The sequence below is a fragment of the Podarcis filfolensis genome (assembly GCF_964270895.1).
Source record: "Podarcis filfolensis genome assembly, chromosome: 17".
NCBI classification, from domain to species: Eukaryota; Metazoa; Chordata; class Lepidosauria; order Squamata; family Lacertidae; genus Podarcis; species Podarcis filfolensis.
This window is the reverse complement of record NC_139621.1, coordinates 13,992,893-14,007,440: the sequence shown is the minus strand read 5'-3', so window position 1 is coordinate 14,007,440 and position 14,548 is coordinate 13,992,893. Positions and strand designations below refer to the sequence as shown.

General features: G+C 43.8%; 3 protein-coding genes across 7 annotated transcripts in view; 2 read left to right on the top strand and 1 right to left on the bottom strand.

Annotated features, from left to right (window-relative positions):
• The window catches only part of FOCAD (focadhesin), a 127,595-nt gene extending 116,667 nt beyond the window's left edge, over nt 1–10,928 (top strand). For 3 of the 4 annotated variants that reach the window (XM_083592739.1, XM_083592738.1, XM_083592740.1), the window contains exons 38-44: nt 2,003–2,263; nt 3,471–3,560; nt 3,952–4,129; nt 6,054–6,151; nt 6,923–7,162; nt 9,302–9,377; nt 10,482–10,928. In XM_083592739.1, coding sequence (XP_083448865.1) covers nt 2,003–2,263; nt 3,471–3,560; nt 3,952–4,129; nt 6,054–6,151; nt 6,923–7,162; nt 9,302–9,377; nt 10,482–10,555 — 1,017 coding nt within the window. In that variant the 3' untranslated portion in view covers nt 10,556–10,928. Of the gene's footprint in view, nt 1–2,002; nt 2,273–3,419; nt 3,561–3,951; nt 4,130–6,053; nt 6,152–6,922; nt 7,163–9,301; nt 9,378–10,481 lie in introns of all 4 variants that reach the window. The other variant, XR_014542964.1, reaches the window with a different exon arrangement.
• ACER2 (alkaline ceramidase 2) overlaps nt 1–14,548 on the top strand; it is a 529,013-nt gene that overhangs the window by 506,830 nt on the left and 7,635 nt on the right. The window lies entirely within an intron of this gene.
• HACD4 (3-hydroxyacyl-CoA dehydratase 4) overlaps nt 10,348–14,548 on the bottom strand; it is a 32,803-nt gene continuing 28,602 nt past the window's right edge. Inside the window, exon 7 of the mRNA XM_083594101.1 lies at nt 10,348–12,973. Within this exon, the coding sequence (XP_083450227.1) occupies nt 12,891–12,973 (83 nt within the window). The 3' untranslated portion in view covers nt 10,348–12,890. The remainder of the gene's footprint in view (nt 12,974–14,548) is intronic.

Below are 14,548 nucleotides of genomic sequence, written 5' to 3'. Positions count from 1 at the left end.
CCTTCTCTTTGTGCCCTCAATCTTCCCCAACATCAGGGTCTTTTCCAGGGAGTCTTCTCTTCTCATGAGTTGGCCAAAGTATTGGAGCCTCAGCTTCACAATCAGTCCTTCCAGTGAGCACTCAGGGCTAATTTCCTTAAGAATGGATGCATTTGATCTTCTTGCAGTCCATGGGACTCTCAAGAGTCTCCTCCAGCACCATAATTCAAAAGCATCAATTCTTCGGCGATCAGCCTTCTTGATGGTCCAGCTCTCACTTCCATACATCACTACTGGGAAAACAATGGCTTTAACTATACGGACCTTTGTTGGCAAGGTGATGTCTCTGCTTTTTAAGATGCTGTCAAGGTTTGCCATCGCCTTTCTCCCAAGGAGCAGGCGTCTTTTAATTTCGTGTCTGCTGTCACCATCTGCAGTGATCATGGAGCCCAAGAAAGTAAAATCTCTCACTGCCTCCATTTCTTCCCCTTCTATTTGCCAGGAGGTGATGGGCCCAGTGGCCATAACAGCAGGTGCTGTTAAGTTGTGGTAATTAAGCTGTTGGGTATGGTATATAAAGAGCAGCTTGTAGCTCTCTCAGTACCCTGGTGAATGGGTTGGTCATTGGGTCATACTTATTGATATATTGTAATTTAGTGTAAAAGGAGTTTTTGTTATTAAAACCTAGAAAAGTTATTTTCCGTTTCTTGAATGTGTGGTCTCCCCAGCATGCTTTCTGCAGCGCACCTAATCTGTAAATAGCCAACACAGATGTCAAAGATGATGTCAGGTGCCAGCAGAGGAAAAGGCAGGTGGATGGGATCGAAAAAGGCTTCTGAAGAACCAATAATCAGCTGATCATAGGGAGTCCAATGTACAGCACAGGACTCTTAGAATCACTTGCAGCGATCCCTTCCTAGCGGAGGCGTAGTGGGAGGGTTTTGCCCTGGGCGCAGTTTTGGGGCTGGCTCCAGTGCCTTTTTCTATCTCCCCTCCTTCAAATAATAATTTATTATTGAACAAATTTAATGGGGCATTATCAGTCCAGTCCAATTCCTATGGACACGACTGAGAAAAGATTTTGGATTTGTAGGTACTTAACACTCACAAAATATCATCAAAAATTGTGTGGTGCTGGTTGTTTTTTTTAAAAAATAACCCTTTAGCAAAATTACTATTCCTTAGAGACTAACTAAGTTTGTTCTGGGTATAAGCTTTCGTGTGCATGCATACTTCTTCAGATACACTGAAACAGAAGTCACTGGTCTGGTGACTTCTGTTTCAGTGTATCTGAAGAAGTGTGCATGCACACGAAAGCTTATACCTAGAACTAACTTAATTGGTTTCTAAGATGCTACTGGAAAAAAAACGTTAATTTTTTTTATTTACAGTGGTACCTCTGGTTGCGGACGGGATCTGTTTCGGAGGTCCGGTCGTATCCCGAGGTTTCCGCAACCTGAGGACTGCTTCTGTGCATGCATGCATGGTGAAACCTGGTAAAATACTTCCATGTTTGCCACACGCATCCCAAGTTTATGTAACCAGAGGGTTATGTAAATGGAGGTTCGACTGTATTTTGTCTGCGTCAGACCAACACGGCTACCTCCCTGAATTACTATTTCTGTAATAGAATATCACTTTCATTTATGTGTGGTATGCATAGAGTCAAACCTCGGTTCCCAAACACCTCCGTTTTGGAATGTTTTGGCTCCTGAACGCCGAAAACCCAGAAGTAAGTGCTCTGGTTTTCAAAAGTTTTTCAGAAGCCAAAAGTCTGATGCAGCTTCCATTTGAGTGTGTGAAGCTCCTGCAGCTAATCGGAAGCCGCGTCTCAGTTGTCGAACATTTTGGAAGTCGAACGGGCTTCCAGAATGAATTACGTTCGACAACCGAGGTTTGACTGTATTCTTACAAACAGGATGTTTGCCAAGAGTATAAAAGTAAAATAAGTCATTGGGTCTTTCCTAATGCTATGAGACAGTCCTTGTTGGGGTTCCCTAATACCTTAATATCTGCACTTTAGGCACAAGCCAAGAGATACCTTTTCACAACCTTATCTGTGTGGATGAAACATGTAGCAGAAGACAGATTGCAGGCTTTCACAGAAGTCTTCATGGTGCAGCATTTTGAAGCAAAAAACCAGCCGCAAGACCTGGATCTTTGCTGGAGTATTTTGCAAGGGCTCAGCCAAGCCATGAAACTGCCTAGCTCTGCCCAGTACAGCTGGAGCTGCCTTTGCAGGACTGCGGAGAGGATATTTGAACTTCTGCCAAATGGGATTCGGGTAAGGAAAGTAAATATTTAAAGTATTAGGACGGTGTTGAAAAAGGGGCTCCTTTTAAGATGGTAAGAATGACTGAAGAACTGGGACAGCTACAGGGAAAATCTTGGGCCATGAAATCTGCCGCTATGCATGGGATAGTTAAAAACAGGGCTTGTGCACAGAAATACTGCGTTGTGGTACAGTGTCCTGGTGGATTGTTTTGTGTGGTTTTTTTAAAGAAAATGTGACCAATTTGAGAATAATTTAAACAGCATTAGGAATGGAATCTGCTTCGCGGATGATTATGGAGTTGAAATAGACGATAAAATCTGGTTTCCGTTGCAGCAAAATGTCAACGTTGCCGTTAGCTAGTTTTACTGCGTTTCGCTTTTAGATTACGCACTGCGGTGAGTTCATGGTAGAAACTGAAGTACAGGGTAAATAAAGAAAAAACAAGTTTGCTTTGGGACCCTATGCGAGTAGTACAAGAGGGGAAATGGACTTAAGACATGTCCAGTAATCACATATTATTTAGTGTAAAGGGACCCCTGACTGTTAGGTCCAGTCGCAGACGACTCTGGGGTTGCGGCGCTCATCTCACTTTATTGGCTGAGGGAGCCGGCGTACAGCTTCTGGGTCATGTGGCAAAACCAGAGCAGCCCACGGAAACGCCGTTTACCTTCCCGCTGGAGCGGTACCTATTTATCTACTTGCACTTTGACGTGTTTTCCAACTGCTAGGTTAGCAGGAACAGGGACCGAGCAATGGGAGCTCACCCCGTCACGGGGATTCGAACCACTGACCTTCTGATCGGCAAGCCCTAGGCTCAGTGGTTTAACCCACAGCACCATCCGTGTCCCATTATTTAGTGTAGGTGAGGATTAATTTGAGAATGATGTTACTTTTGCAGGGCCCCCTAGGGGTCTTCTGGTCTCATTTTCCATTGATATGTTTATCCACAATGAAATGCTTTCTGCTAATCTGTTGTTGAAAAGACAGGTGGCTGTTATTCCAATTTCCATCTATTTGAAAGTGTTTAGTGGGTGGTTAGTGTGAACGAATATATATATATATATATATATATATATATATATATATATATATATGCCTTCCAAGTTGAAGTTAGAAACTTTGAAAAGGGAAGTGTTGGGGGATGCTACTTTTATGATTTATTTAGGCTGTTGGCTTTGCTTGGTTTTAAAGCACACATTCGTTTTTATCTTTGCAGCAAAGTGAAGTGAAGATGTATATACACGCAGCAAAATGTCTCTCGGAAATGGCAGACACAGAAATTGACCGAATTACCCAAGTTTCAAAGGTAACTGCAGTCTAGCTCTCTAGATCTTTTTCCAGAAATGGAAAACCTTTCTTTGTAATGTTCTAGACTGCATTGGCATTGCAAGACATCAGGGCATACTGCACATGCAATTTTGACTTAATCTTCCCAGTAGTTATTTTTCTTTTGCAAAAGTATTTTATGGTCCATCTTTACAACTACACCCTGTCAGAGTGTAACTTGTGGATGCTACGGAATAAATCAAATTATAGCCAGCCATAAAGAAGATCAACAGAGACCTCCGTTCCAGAAATACAAAATGTCTCTACTTTAGCATGAGGGATTTTTTCTCCTCTTCTCATAATAGCTAGTGAAAGTTTGCATCAGAGAGTCGGTTTCCTATTTCTCATCTACTTCATGGCTTGTTTTGCAGAACAATTTGGAAAAGGTCACATTTGTCAAAGTTTATATAGTTTCCCAAGGCAGATTTCCTTTGCTGAGATGGAACGATGTGATTAGTATTGCTGTTGGGTGCCAGCAGAAAGAAACCATTGTGTGGATGTTGTTGCAGAGCTTCTATCATGCGAGAATTGTGAGCCACGAAAACACAGGTAAAAGCTAATAGCAAAAGAGATTGTGTGGTCCGCGAGCTCTCTTCCTTGCTATCTGTATAAGAAGGGCCCAGTAATAAAATCTCTTTATAATAATAATAATAATTTTTTATTTATACCCCACCCTCCCCAGCCAAGACCGGGCTCAGGGCGGCTAACAACCAATAATAAAACAAGTTGATTAAAATGCAATTTAAAAGATTAAGATACAACATTAAAACAAGTAGGGAGCAATCTCATCATAGGAGGAGAAAGGAAAAAGAAAAAGGGGGAGGGAATCAAACCAAAAGCCAGGGGGAACAACTCTGTCTTAGAGGCCCTGCGGAAAGAGATCAGATCCCGCAGGGCCCTGGTCTCAAGAGACAGAGCATTCCACCAGGCCGGAGCCAGTGTTGAAAAGGCCCTGGCTCTGGTTGAGGCTAATCTAACTTCCTTAGGGCCTGGAACCACCAGGGTGTTGCTATTTATGGACCTTGAGGCTCTCCGTGGGGCATACCAGGAGAGGTGGTCCCGTAGGTACGCCGTGAAGGGCTTTAAAAGTCAAAACCAGCACCTTAAATCTGACCCTGACCCTGTGAGGAGCCTCGCTGCAGAATTCTGCACCCGCTGGAGTTTGTGGGACAACTTCAAGGGCAGCCCCGCGTAGAGCGAATTACAGTAGTCAAGCCTGGAGGTGACCATTGCATGGAGCACTGTGGCCAGGTCGGGGCGGGAAAAGTAAGGGACCAACTTTATCGCCATTTACTGCTTGTCCTCTGCACCCTTGCGAGTTCTTCTATGAGAGGCCTGCAGAAATTAAAGCCAACCCACCAGATTTTGCAGTCCCAGGCAAAAATCAGGGGGTGGGGGTGGGAAGGAGGTTTACCCAGACGCTGTTGAACTGCATTTTGCTCAGTGGGACACAAGTTCTGTAGGCTTGCCCTCTGTGAGAGTGTAAATCCCATGTCTATATCATTCATGTAGCTCTGTGTGGGGCTACCTTTGAAGGTGACCTGGAAACGGCAACTAATCCAGAATGCGGCAGCTAGACCAGTGACTGGGAATGGCCACCAAGACCATATAACACCGGTCCTGAAAGTACATTGGCTCCCAGTAAAAGATGGGAAGGCCTGGAAAAAAACCCAGAAAAATTGGAAAAAGCCCAGGTTTTTTTCTGTTTTTTTTCAGGGGGGGGTGTTGGGAAAAACCCAGGTCCCCCCCCCCATTTTTTCAGGGTTTTTTCCAGGCCTTCCCATCTCTACTCCCAGTACGTTTCCAAGCACAGTTCAAATTTTAAAACCCTAAAAAGCCTTGGCCCAGTAGACCTGAAAGAGCGTCTCCACCCCCATCGTTCTACCTGGACACTGAGGTCCAGTGCTGAGGGCCTTCTGGCGGTTCCCTGACCGCAAGAAGTGAGGTTACAGGGAACCAGGCAGAGGGCCTTCTTGGTGGCAGCGCCTGCCCTGTGGAACACCCTCCCAGCAGATGTCAAGGCTATAAGCAACTATTTTACTTTTAAAAGACAACTGAAGGCAGCCCTGTTTAGGGAAGTTGTTAATGTCTGATGCTGTATTGTTTTTAATATTCAGTTGGAAGCTGCCCAGAGTGGATGGGGAAACCCAGCCAGATGGGTGGAGTATAATTTTTATTATTATTATTATTATTATTATTATTATTATTATTATTATTATTTATTTCAGGTCTCTCTTTTTTGGCAGGGTGGCTTTGTTTTACCAAACGGTTTGGAAACAATGATGGTGAAATGGTGAAAATATTCTTTTGTTTATAGAGTTACGTTTTTGCACCCATCAACGCTAATTCTGAATGCCTTTGCTATTTCTTAGTTGAGCACATGGGCAAAACTGAAACTTAGAATAAGGATGGGGAAGATTCCCTTGTTATCTTTAAAGTGCTTCAAAATGCATGTGCGTTTTTGCCATTACAGGAGTCTTAAAGAGAATGGCGTGGCTCTTGGAACTGATGGGATATATTAAAAACATTTCCTTGAAGACAACATCCATACAAAATGTGGCTCCAAAGGAGGTACATTCCCGAAATATATAATTTTTTTGTTTTTCATAACAGTGGGAAAATGACTTTATTCATGATATATGCCCCTTCCTGTGGAACATGTGGAGATTTCTTCCCCTCGTAAAAGTCATCTTATTACTTTCGTAATGAAAATGTCAGATTGCTGACAAAATATATCAAAATGGTTGTTCAGAACACATGTTTAAAATTTGGAAATTGACCATCTGGCCTGCCTGAATGTAAAAACAGTGATGGAATCTCAAAAGAAAATATCACTGTAGATATACATCTACTGCAGTTTTTTTTTTAAAAAAAAAAGTTTTTTGAGCACTTATAAAGCCATCTGTGTAATTTGCTAGATTCAAATAATTCAGATGGATTGAGCTGCTTTCCTTGCTATTTCTGTGTTGTACACCAGCAGACGCTCTTGGTGAGACGCGCAATAAAATTCCCGATTCAAAGACTGCTCTGCCGCAGCAAATCTTAGGGATGCAGTGCTTTTGTGTGCACTAACTTTTGTGTTTGTGCACCTAACAAAAAACTGCCAAGCAGACCTCTCCAATGCCCATTTTACAGGTGTGCTGTTCCATGGCTGTTCAGGAGGTTGGTGGCTGAGTTGAGGTTTGAACCATGGCCAGATTCCAAAATAAAACAACAACAAGCCACTGAAATTCTTTTGAGCTTCTGAACTCACTTTTCTTTCCAAATGTCTGCCTTGGCTTTATAGCCCTTTCCAGGCATTGCAGAACCCGTTAGCAAAATCTGCATCTGTTTCCTGTCTAGGCGGTCAGCTTCCTGTTGTGGATCTTTGCTGCCTCCGTGGTGGCGTGGGCTGACCACTCTGCGCCGCTGCTGCTTGGCCTCAGTGCCAACTGGGAAGGGGAGGCAAGATCAGCGTTGCCTGCAAATTATTTGGGCAAGCGCCCGGGAGATAATCTGGCTGCACAGGAGACCCTCGCTCTTTTCCCAGGCAGCCTGCAGAGTCTGTTGGCTAAAGAGCCTTGGAAGGAACAAACACAAAAGGTATGTAGCTGGTGTTCTGGTTAGAGAACTTTCTATCATCAGTGGACTCGTACTGAGACGTACGTATTTCTTATTGATTGGATTAGTGTAAATGTTGTTATGAGCACTGTGCAGACAGAACATAGGCCATGTCCATGTGTCTATATTACTATTGGGTCTTTTTGTACATAGCTGTTTTGGCAATTTGTAGCCTGAGTCTTATTCAGCGCACTTAAGGTGATATTTGCATAAAATCAGCATACAAAATTATTACCTGGAACCAAACATGCCGTAAAAACAGACATTATTAAAAGCGACTCATAAATATAAATGAGAACTCTGTCAGATGCGAGCAAAATGGGATAATGAAGATGTCTCAAAAGCCATCTATGCAAACATTAAGCTCCAGAGAATGTTGGGAAAGTTTCACATTTAGTCATGGTGTTATTTCTTTGTTAAATGGACAAAGCAAGCGTAAGCAATGGGGCTTAAAAACAGATCAGAAGTGTGGAGAAGGGAAATTAGCTATTTCCTTCCTTTAATATAGTTATCACTACACTAAATTTCATTGCATTATAACACCGGGGTCTGACTTCCCCTTCTATTTTCTGTGCATGTGGGGTTTCTTGCACTGATATTGCATAAAAAAGTAACCGTTCAGATAAAAATTGTGCTGTAATAGAACTGTATACCATATGTAGTAGAAATGAAGGCTTGCACGACTTTTTACGTCTGTGTTTGAGCTAATATTTCCCATAATATTTGTTATTTTCACTAATATATACACTCATATGTGCTTTTTGGTTCTTGTCTGGAGAACTACATTGCAAAATTCAGAGAAGTGCAAATCTCAAAGAATGGCTCTCTTTCAGTTTGCATATAGTTTGGCAAAGTGTGAATTCAACCAATTTGCATTTAAACGCAAACTGCAACTAATCTCTCCATCATCCTTACCTGGGGAGCAAATTGCCGCCTCTGTGCTTTTATACTAAGCCATGATTTGGTTACCATTGCATATATGAACCAGCTCAAAGTCTGAATATCTTAAGGTTAAGGATTGTGGTTAAGGATTGGCTGCAAACCAGGACTTGGATTTGAAGTAGATTGCAAACTGTGGGTAAGTGTTAACACCTATTTTGGAGCAGACTATACTGAAGCATAACAAAGGTCCGTATAGTTAAAGCTATGGTTTTCCCAGTAGTGATGTATGGAAGTGAGAGCTGGACCATAAAGAAGGCTGATCACCGAATAATTAATGCTTTTGAATTCTGGTGCTGGAGGGAGACTCTTGAGAGTCCCATGGACTGCAAGAAGATCAAACCGATCCATTCTTAAGGAAATCAGCCCTGAGTGCTCACTAGAAGGACAGATCCTGAAGCTGAGGCTCCAATACTTTGGCCACCTCATGAGAAGAGAAGACTCCCTGGAATAGACCCTGATGTTGGGAAAGATGGAGGGCACAAGGAGAAGGGGACGACAGAGGATGAGATGGTTGGACAGTGTTCTTGAAGCTACTAACATGAGTTTGACCAAACTGCGGGAGGCAGTGGAAGACAGGAGTGCCTGGCATGCTCTGGTCCATGGGGTCACGAAGACTCGGACACGACTAAACGACTAAACAGCAACATACTGAAGCACATTTCTCTTTCCTCGCAATGTGATAAGCAGATCTCACTGGTGGCCCTCTGGACATGCTCTCTGGCACTTGTGTAGCTCACAAGCTCCCCTGAACATTTGCAAGTTTTTCCAGACTAGGACAAGGAAATGTGGTTAGTGTGCTAACTAGAGCTAAGCATTCTGTTTCCAGAAAGGCAAAAATGTGAAGCCTGATAACATGTATTATGAGATCATCACATCTATTTTGCATCATTCCCCAAAAGTGCTTTCCACTTTTCAGTGGAATGTGGAAAAGGTACATTCTGGTGTTGTTTCTCTCCCCATTTGGTGCTTGCCCAAAGTAACTTTTTAAAATTTCAAAACAGCCATTGGGTTACCATTACACGTCTTTGTGTGAATTGTATAGTTTGGGCTTCCGATCAGAGCAGGTGTAAGCTTAACGGTGGTAATGTTTTTTTCAACCTGAACTTACTCACCAATTCTGATTTAAGGTATGCCGGTAAGTAAATCATACTAGCGTTTTAACTTTTGATTTCTTCCTAGTTCATTGACTGGCTATTTAACCTGATGGAGAGTTCAGACGAAGTGCTATCCCAGTCTTCGAGGAATCTTTTGAAAGGTATTGTTGCATTTGAGTACTTACAGCTTTTCAAATTGGATAAATACCAACATTACGTTTCAGAAGGAGGGTTACACTGTAGACTTTTATAAACGTGCTTTGTTTAGTGATCAGTATTTGGGATGTAATTGCATGCTTCACTTAAATAGCAACTCACATCCCTTTCTCCCATATGTATTGATTCATCTATCAGCTTAGGTTAGAAAGGAAACTGTCTTAAAAGGAAATCTTGGCTTCAGTTTCAGTGGCAAGTTGGATGTAGTCTAGTCTAGCCCTTAGTTCCAGTACCCACAGTACCTTGATCTGGGTCTTATGTAAAGAAGTATGTAGATGCTTAGGTTTTGGCACTGGCAAATTGAATGCTTTTACGTTTTCCTCCTTCTTGTCAGCGTTCAAGCTTGCCACTGCTGCACATTGATCTGTTTAACAAATTGTACAGAGAGTCTGAATGAAATAGTTGGGGGGGGGATGTTTTCACACACACACACACACACACACACACACACACACACACCAGCACTGTTCAACTTATACATAAATGACATTGTCCAGTGTCTAACATCCCGAGAGTATCATGCCCCTGAACTGGCCACAAAACCCATCTCAATTCTACTATATGTAGATGACGTGCTTCTCTTATCCCTAACAAAAGTAGGCCTAAGAAGACTGATCAGAGCATTTTCAGGCTATTGCCAGAGAGAACAGCTGGCCGTGAACTACAAGAAAACCAAAGTCATGGTTTTCGCAAGAAATTATAGGCCCCACAGTTGGCGTATGGACAACCAATCGAACAGGTCAAATCAAACAGGTCAAAGCAGTGGCGTAGCGTGGGTTGTCAGCACCCGGGGCAAGGCAAGTAATTTGCACCCCCTAACCCGTGGATTTGCGCCCCCTAACCCTAACCCCCAGATGTTGCGCCCGGTGCGGCCGGCCCCCCCTGCACCCCCCACGCTACGCCACTGGGTCAAAGTTCTCAAATATCGTGGCCTTTTTTTCATTTCATTTCATTTCACGCACACACACACCAGCGTATCCTTAAAAACATAACTGTGGAGGCGCAATTGCGGGGTTGACTAATGCTGTGAATGTTCCTTATTTTCTCAGCATCTCTGCTGGCTCTGCGGTCTCTCCCAGAGTTCAGGAAGAAGGCAGTATGGACAAAGGCTTATGGCTGGTAGCCTCCTGGTGTCGTCTTCACATGTCGAGCTGTTGTCAAGATGCAAGGTGCCCAAGAGGTGTTATGTGGTTACACTAAGGTGTGTAACGTGCTTTCCGTTCCAGAAAGATTGTATCCGGATAGAAAGTTTTGACAGTGCAACAAAAGCTTCGTGATACATTTGGGTGAGAATTGTCTGTTCCAGAGAGATCGTTCCATTACAGAAAGAGTATACTGTGCAACCCAGTATCGTGATGCATTGGATGAAATTGTCTACAGCTTTGTGATAGAACTTTAAAAAGTTGCCTGGAAATCTTGCCTGTTTGGAATCCATGTCAAAAAATATGCTACAGGGTATTTAATAAATGCAAAGCGTTTGAATCCGAGGAAAATAACTATTTCTGTGCACCCATTTACTCGAGACTTTGTATTTATTATTCAAATGGTAGACCCCATCTGCTGTGAGTAAAGCCTTTGGGCACTCTTAAAGTAGCACATTGGATCCTGGCTAATACAGTGGTACCTCCGGTTGCGGACGGGATCTGTTCCAGAGCTCCGGTCGGATCCCGAGGTTTCCGCAACTGGAGGGACCGTTTGTGCGCGCGGTGTGGTAGAGCGCTTCTGCACATGCACACAGGGCGAAACGTTTCTGGGTTTTCCGCTTTCGCAACCCGAAGTTTATGTTACCTGAGGGTAACATAAGCCAAGGTGCTACTGCAAATGCCTGTGTGTGGATTATAGCATGTGTTGGTTGGCACCCTTCTGTCTTGGGAGACAATGGAGTGTGCCTTTAGGGGTGAAGTCAAACTGCTGGAAGGTTACAGCACCTGCTGTGGATGGAGAGACTGATAAGGGAGACACATTGGGGGGGGGTTTTGGGGGGGTATCTGAACATATGGGAAAAGAGAGTATCAAAAGAGAATGGACCACCAAATCTAGAGGCCTGCCAGGCACACAGCAGAATGGAAGATCAGCAGAAATTTACATTTTCTCCAGCCTGATTTTATTTATGAGGCTCCCATGGACTGTAGGATTAACAGTGTTTTATCAGCTCAAGTATTATCTTTTGCCCTTTTCCCAATCCTTACCTTTGACTTTTACACCATTTTGCACCCCCTGGAGCAGTTTTTAAGGGGTTCAGAGGGGAAAAGCAGAAATTTCAATGGACTAGTGAGAGTTTGTTGTGTGAGTGGAACAGCAGGCATTAGATACAAGCTGTGCGGTATTATAGGTGAAATGCAAAGTCTGAATTTCACCTGTAATATCACATGGTTTGTATCTAATACTACTGTTCCACTTGTACAACAGACTTATACATCTCCAACAAAAGTACTACCCTTCTCTCTCTCCCCCCCTTGAAAACTGCTCCAGGAGGTTGTAGGACCCTTTGGAACAGATTTTGGGACCACACAGGGGGAGAAGATGAATTGGACATTCTCACAGTGGAAGCAGAAGTCCTCTTGCACAAGTGACACTCCATCCATACAGCACTATGGAACATCAATATTCTCTTGGTTTTAGATATACTCACTGCTCCATTTTGCATATATAATTACAAATCTTTAAACTTCTAGGTTTCATTACATAAATGTGTTGAAAGAGACAAAGATATCCTTTTTTCACATTTAAACAAAAAATATGTTTCCAGTGGCTAGAGGTTCGTGAATGATTTAACCGGAAATTCCAATTCCGTGGGAAAAGTTAAGACAAACATTCCAAATCTTCCAAATATTTGCACCAATATATTTTGCCTGTGTTGGCTCTGAGGCAGTTTTCACTAGGATGGTAATCCAAGTCTGGCTCTTACCGCTTGCACAAATCGGTGGCTCACATTATGCGATGTTTCTCCATTTGGAGAAGGGTGTTGAAATATTTGTGTACATAAATAACTAGTGTGTTGGGCAGAGAGGGCTAGGCTTAGTGTCCTCCTCCCTGCTACTGGGCCAGGCTTCAGAACACAGCATCCCTGAGGACCCAGGCTGGGCTGCTGGTGATTTTTGTTCTGGGCCCCTTTTAAGGTCCCCACCTTGAGGGCAAACCCTCAGAATCAGCTCTATCGCAGCTGAGTGCTCTGTGGTGCCATATCCCCCACAATCCCAAATGTGCTTTAAAAAAATCACAATTCTGCACCAGATTCAGGGTTCTGCTGCACACACAAACACTCCTCACGCCATGTGTGTCATGGGATCTACCTATCGAGAGCGTGTGTTGCCGTCTTTAAACCAAAGTTATCCAAATTACTGTCTCATGGTACTGTCTTGTTTTAAAGTCATGGTCTACTGTGCTTAGTTTCACGAAGGGCATTTACCACCAGGCTTCCCTGAGCCACTTCCCTCACTCCTTGAGGAAAAGGTAAGCTAGCTTCTTTTGGCCTTGATGGTCCAGCTTCCCAGTTGAGCCGTCCGTTCCATGTAGAGGCATCGGACAATGAGGTACGCACCTAAATTCAAACCAGAACCGGCTCTGAGTGCAAGAAGGTAGAAACCAATATGGAGAACGCAAAGACATCTTGTTCTTATGAAGCCCATTCAGGTCTCTCTATGATACAATAATCTTTATTGTCATTTTCCCATACAGAACAACAAAATTTAAAAAATCTGCATCAGACATTCAAAAACCAACAAGCCTGCTATCCCAGCTATCCCAGCCTGGTTAGCCCCCTAAAAACTCTGATACCCCATAATTGAATCCAATTATGGATTGGAGAGACTACCTTAAAAGGTACCCCTGACCGTTAGGTCCAGTCGTGGCCGACTCTGGGGTTGCGGCGTTCATCTCGTTTTACTGTCCGAGGGAACCGGCATGCAGCTTCTGGGTCATGTGGCCAGCATGACTAAGCTGCTTCTGGCGAACCAGAGCAGCACACAGAAACGCCGTTTACCTTCCCACTGGAGCGGTACCTATTTATCTACTTGCACTTTGACGTGTTTTTGAACTGCTAGGTTGGCAGGAACAGGGACCGAGCAAAGGGAGCTCACCCCGTCGCGGGGATTCAAACCGCCGACCTTTTGATCGGCAAGTTCTAGGCCTTGTGGTTTAACCCACAGCGCCACCCGCATCCCAGCAGAGACTACCTTGCATTTAAAACCAAAATCGCATTTGGATAGAAACTGTTTCTCAGGCGGCTAGTCCTAGTCTAGGGATCTTCCAAGCCCTTTCCCCCTCAAAACATGGGCTAGAGTTGTAGTTATATTGTGAACTTCCCTGAGACCTGCGGGCATAGAGTGGTATACAAACTTAATACATTTAATAAATAATAGTAATACAGTGGTACCTTGGTTCTCAAACTTAATCCGTTCCGGGAGTCCGTTCAACTCCTAAAACCGTTCAAAAACCAAGGCGCGGCTTCCGATTGGCTGCAGGAGCTTCCTGCACTCAATCGGAAGCCGCGCCGGACATCCGGCTTCCCAAAAACGTTCACAAACCAGAACACTTCCGGGTTTGCGGCGTTTGAGAGCCGATTTGTTTGACAACTAAGCTGTTTGGGAACCAAGGTACAGTCATACCTCGTGTTAACATTTGCTTCAGGTTGATCGTTTTCAGGTTGCGTCCTGCGGCGACCCAGAAGTAATGGAATGGGTTACTTCCAGGTTTCACCGCTCGTGCATGCGCAGACGCACAAGATGACGTCATGCGCAGAAGCTGTGAATCGCAACCCGCGCAGACGCAGGTTGCGTTCTGTTCAGGTTGTGAACGGGCCTCCGGAACGGATCCCGTTCACAACCAGAGATACCACTGTACCACTGTAATAACAGAGATGCCCAGATATGGTTGTTACATTATGTAGCTCCAGTTCTTCACTTGTGGAAGACTGTACAGTGGTACCTCAGGTTAATTAGTTCTGGAGGTCCGTACTTAACCTGAAACTGTTCTTAACCTGAAGCACCACTTTAGCTAATGGGGCCTCCAGCTGCTGCTGCACCACCAGAGCACAATTTCTGTTCTCATCCTGAAGCAAAGTTCTTAACCTGAAGCACTATTTCTGGGTTAGCGGAGTCTGTAACCTGAAGCATAT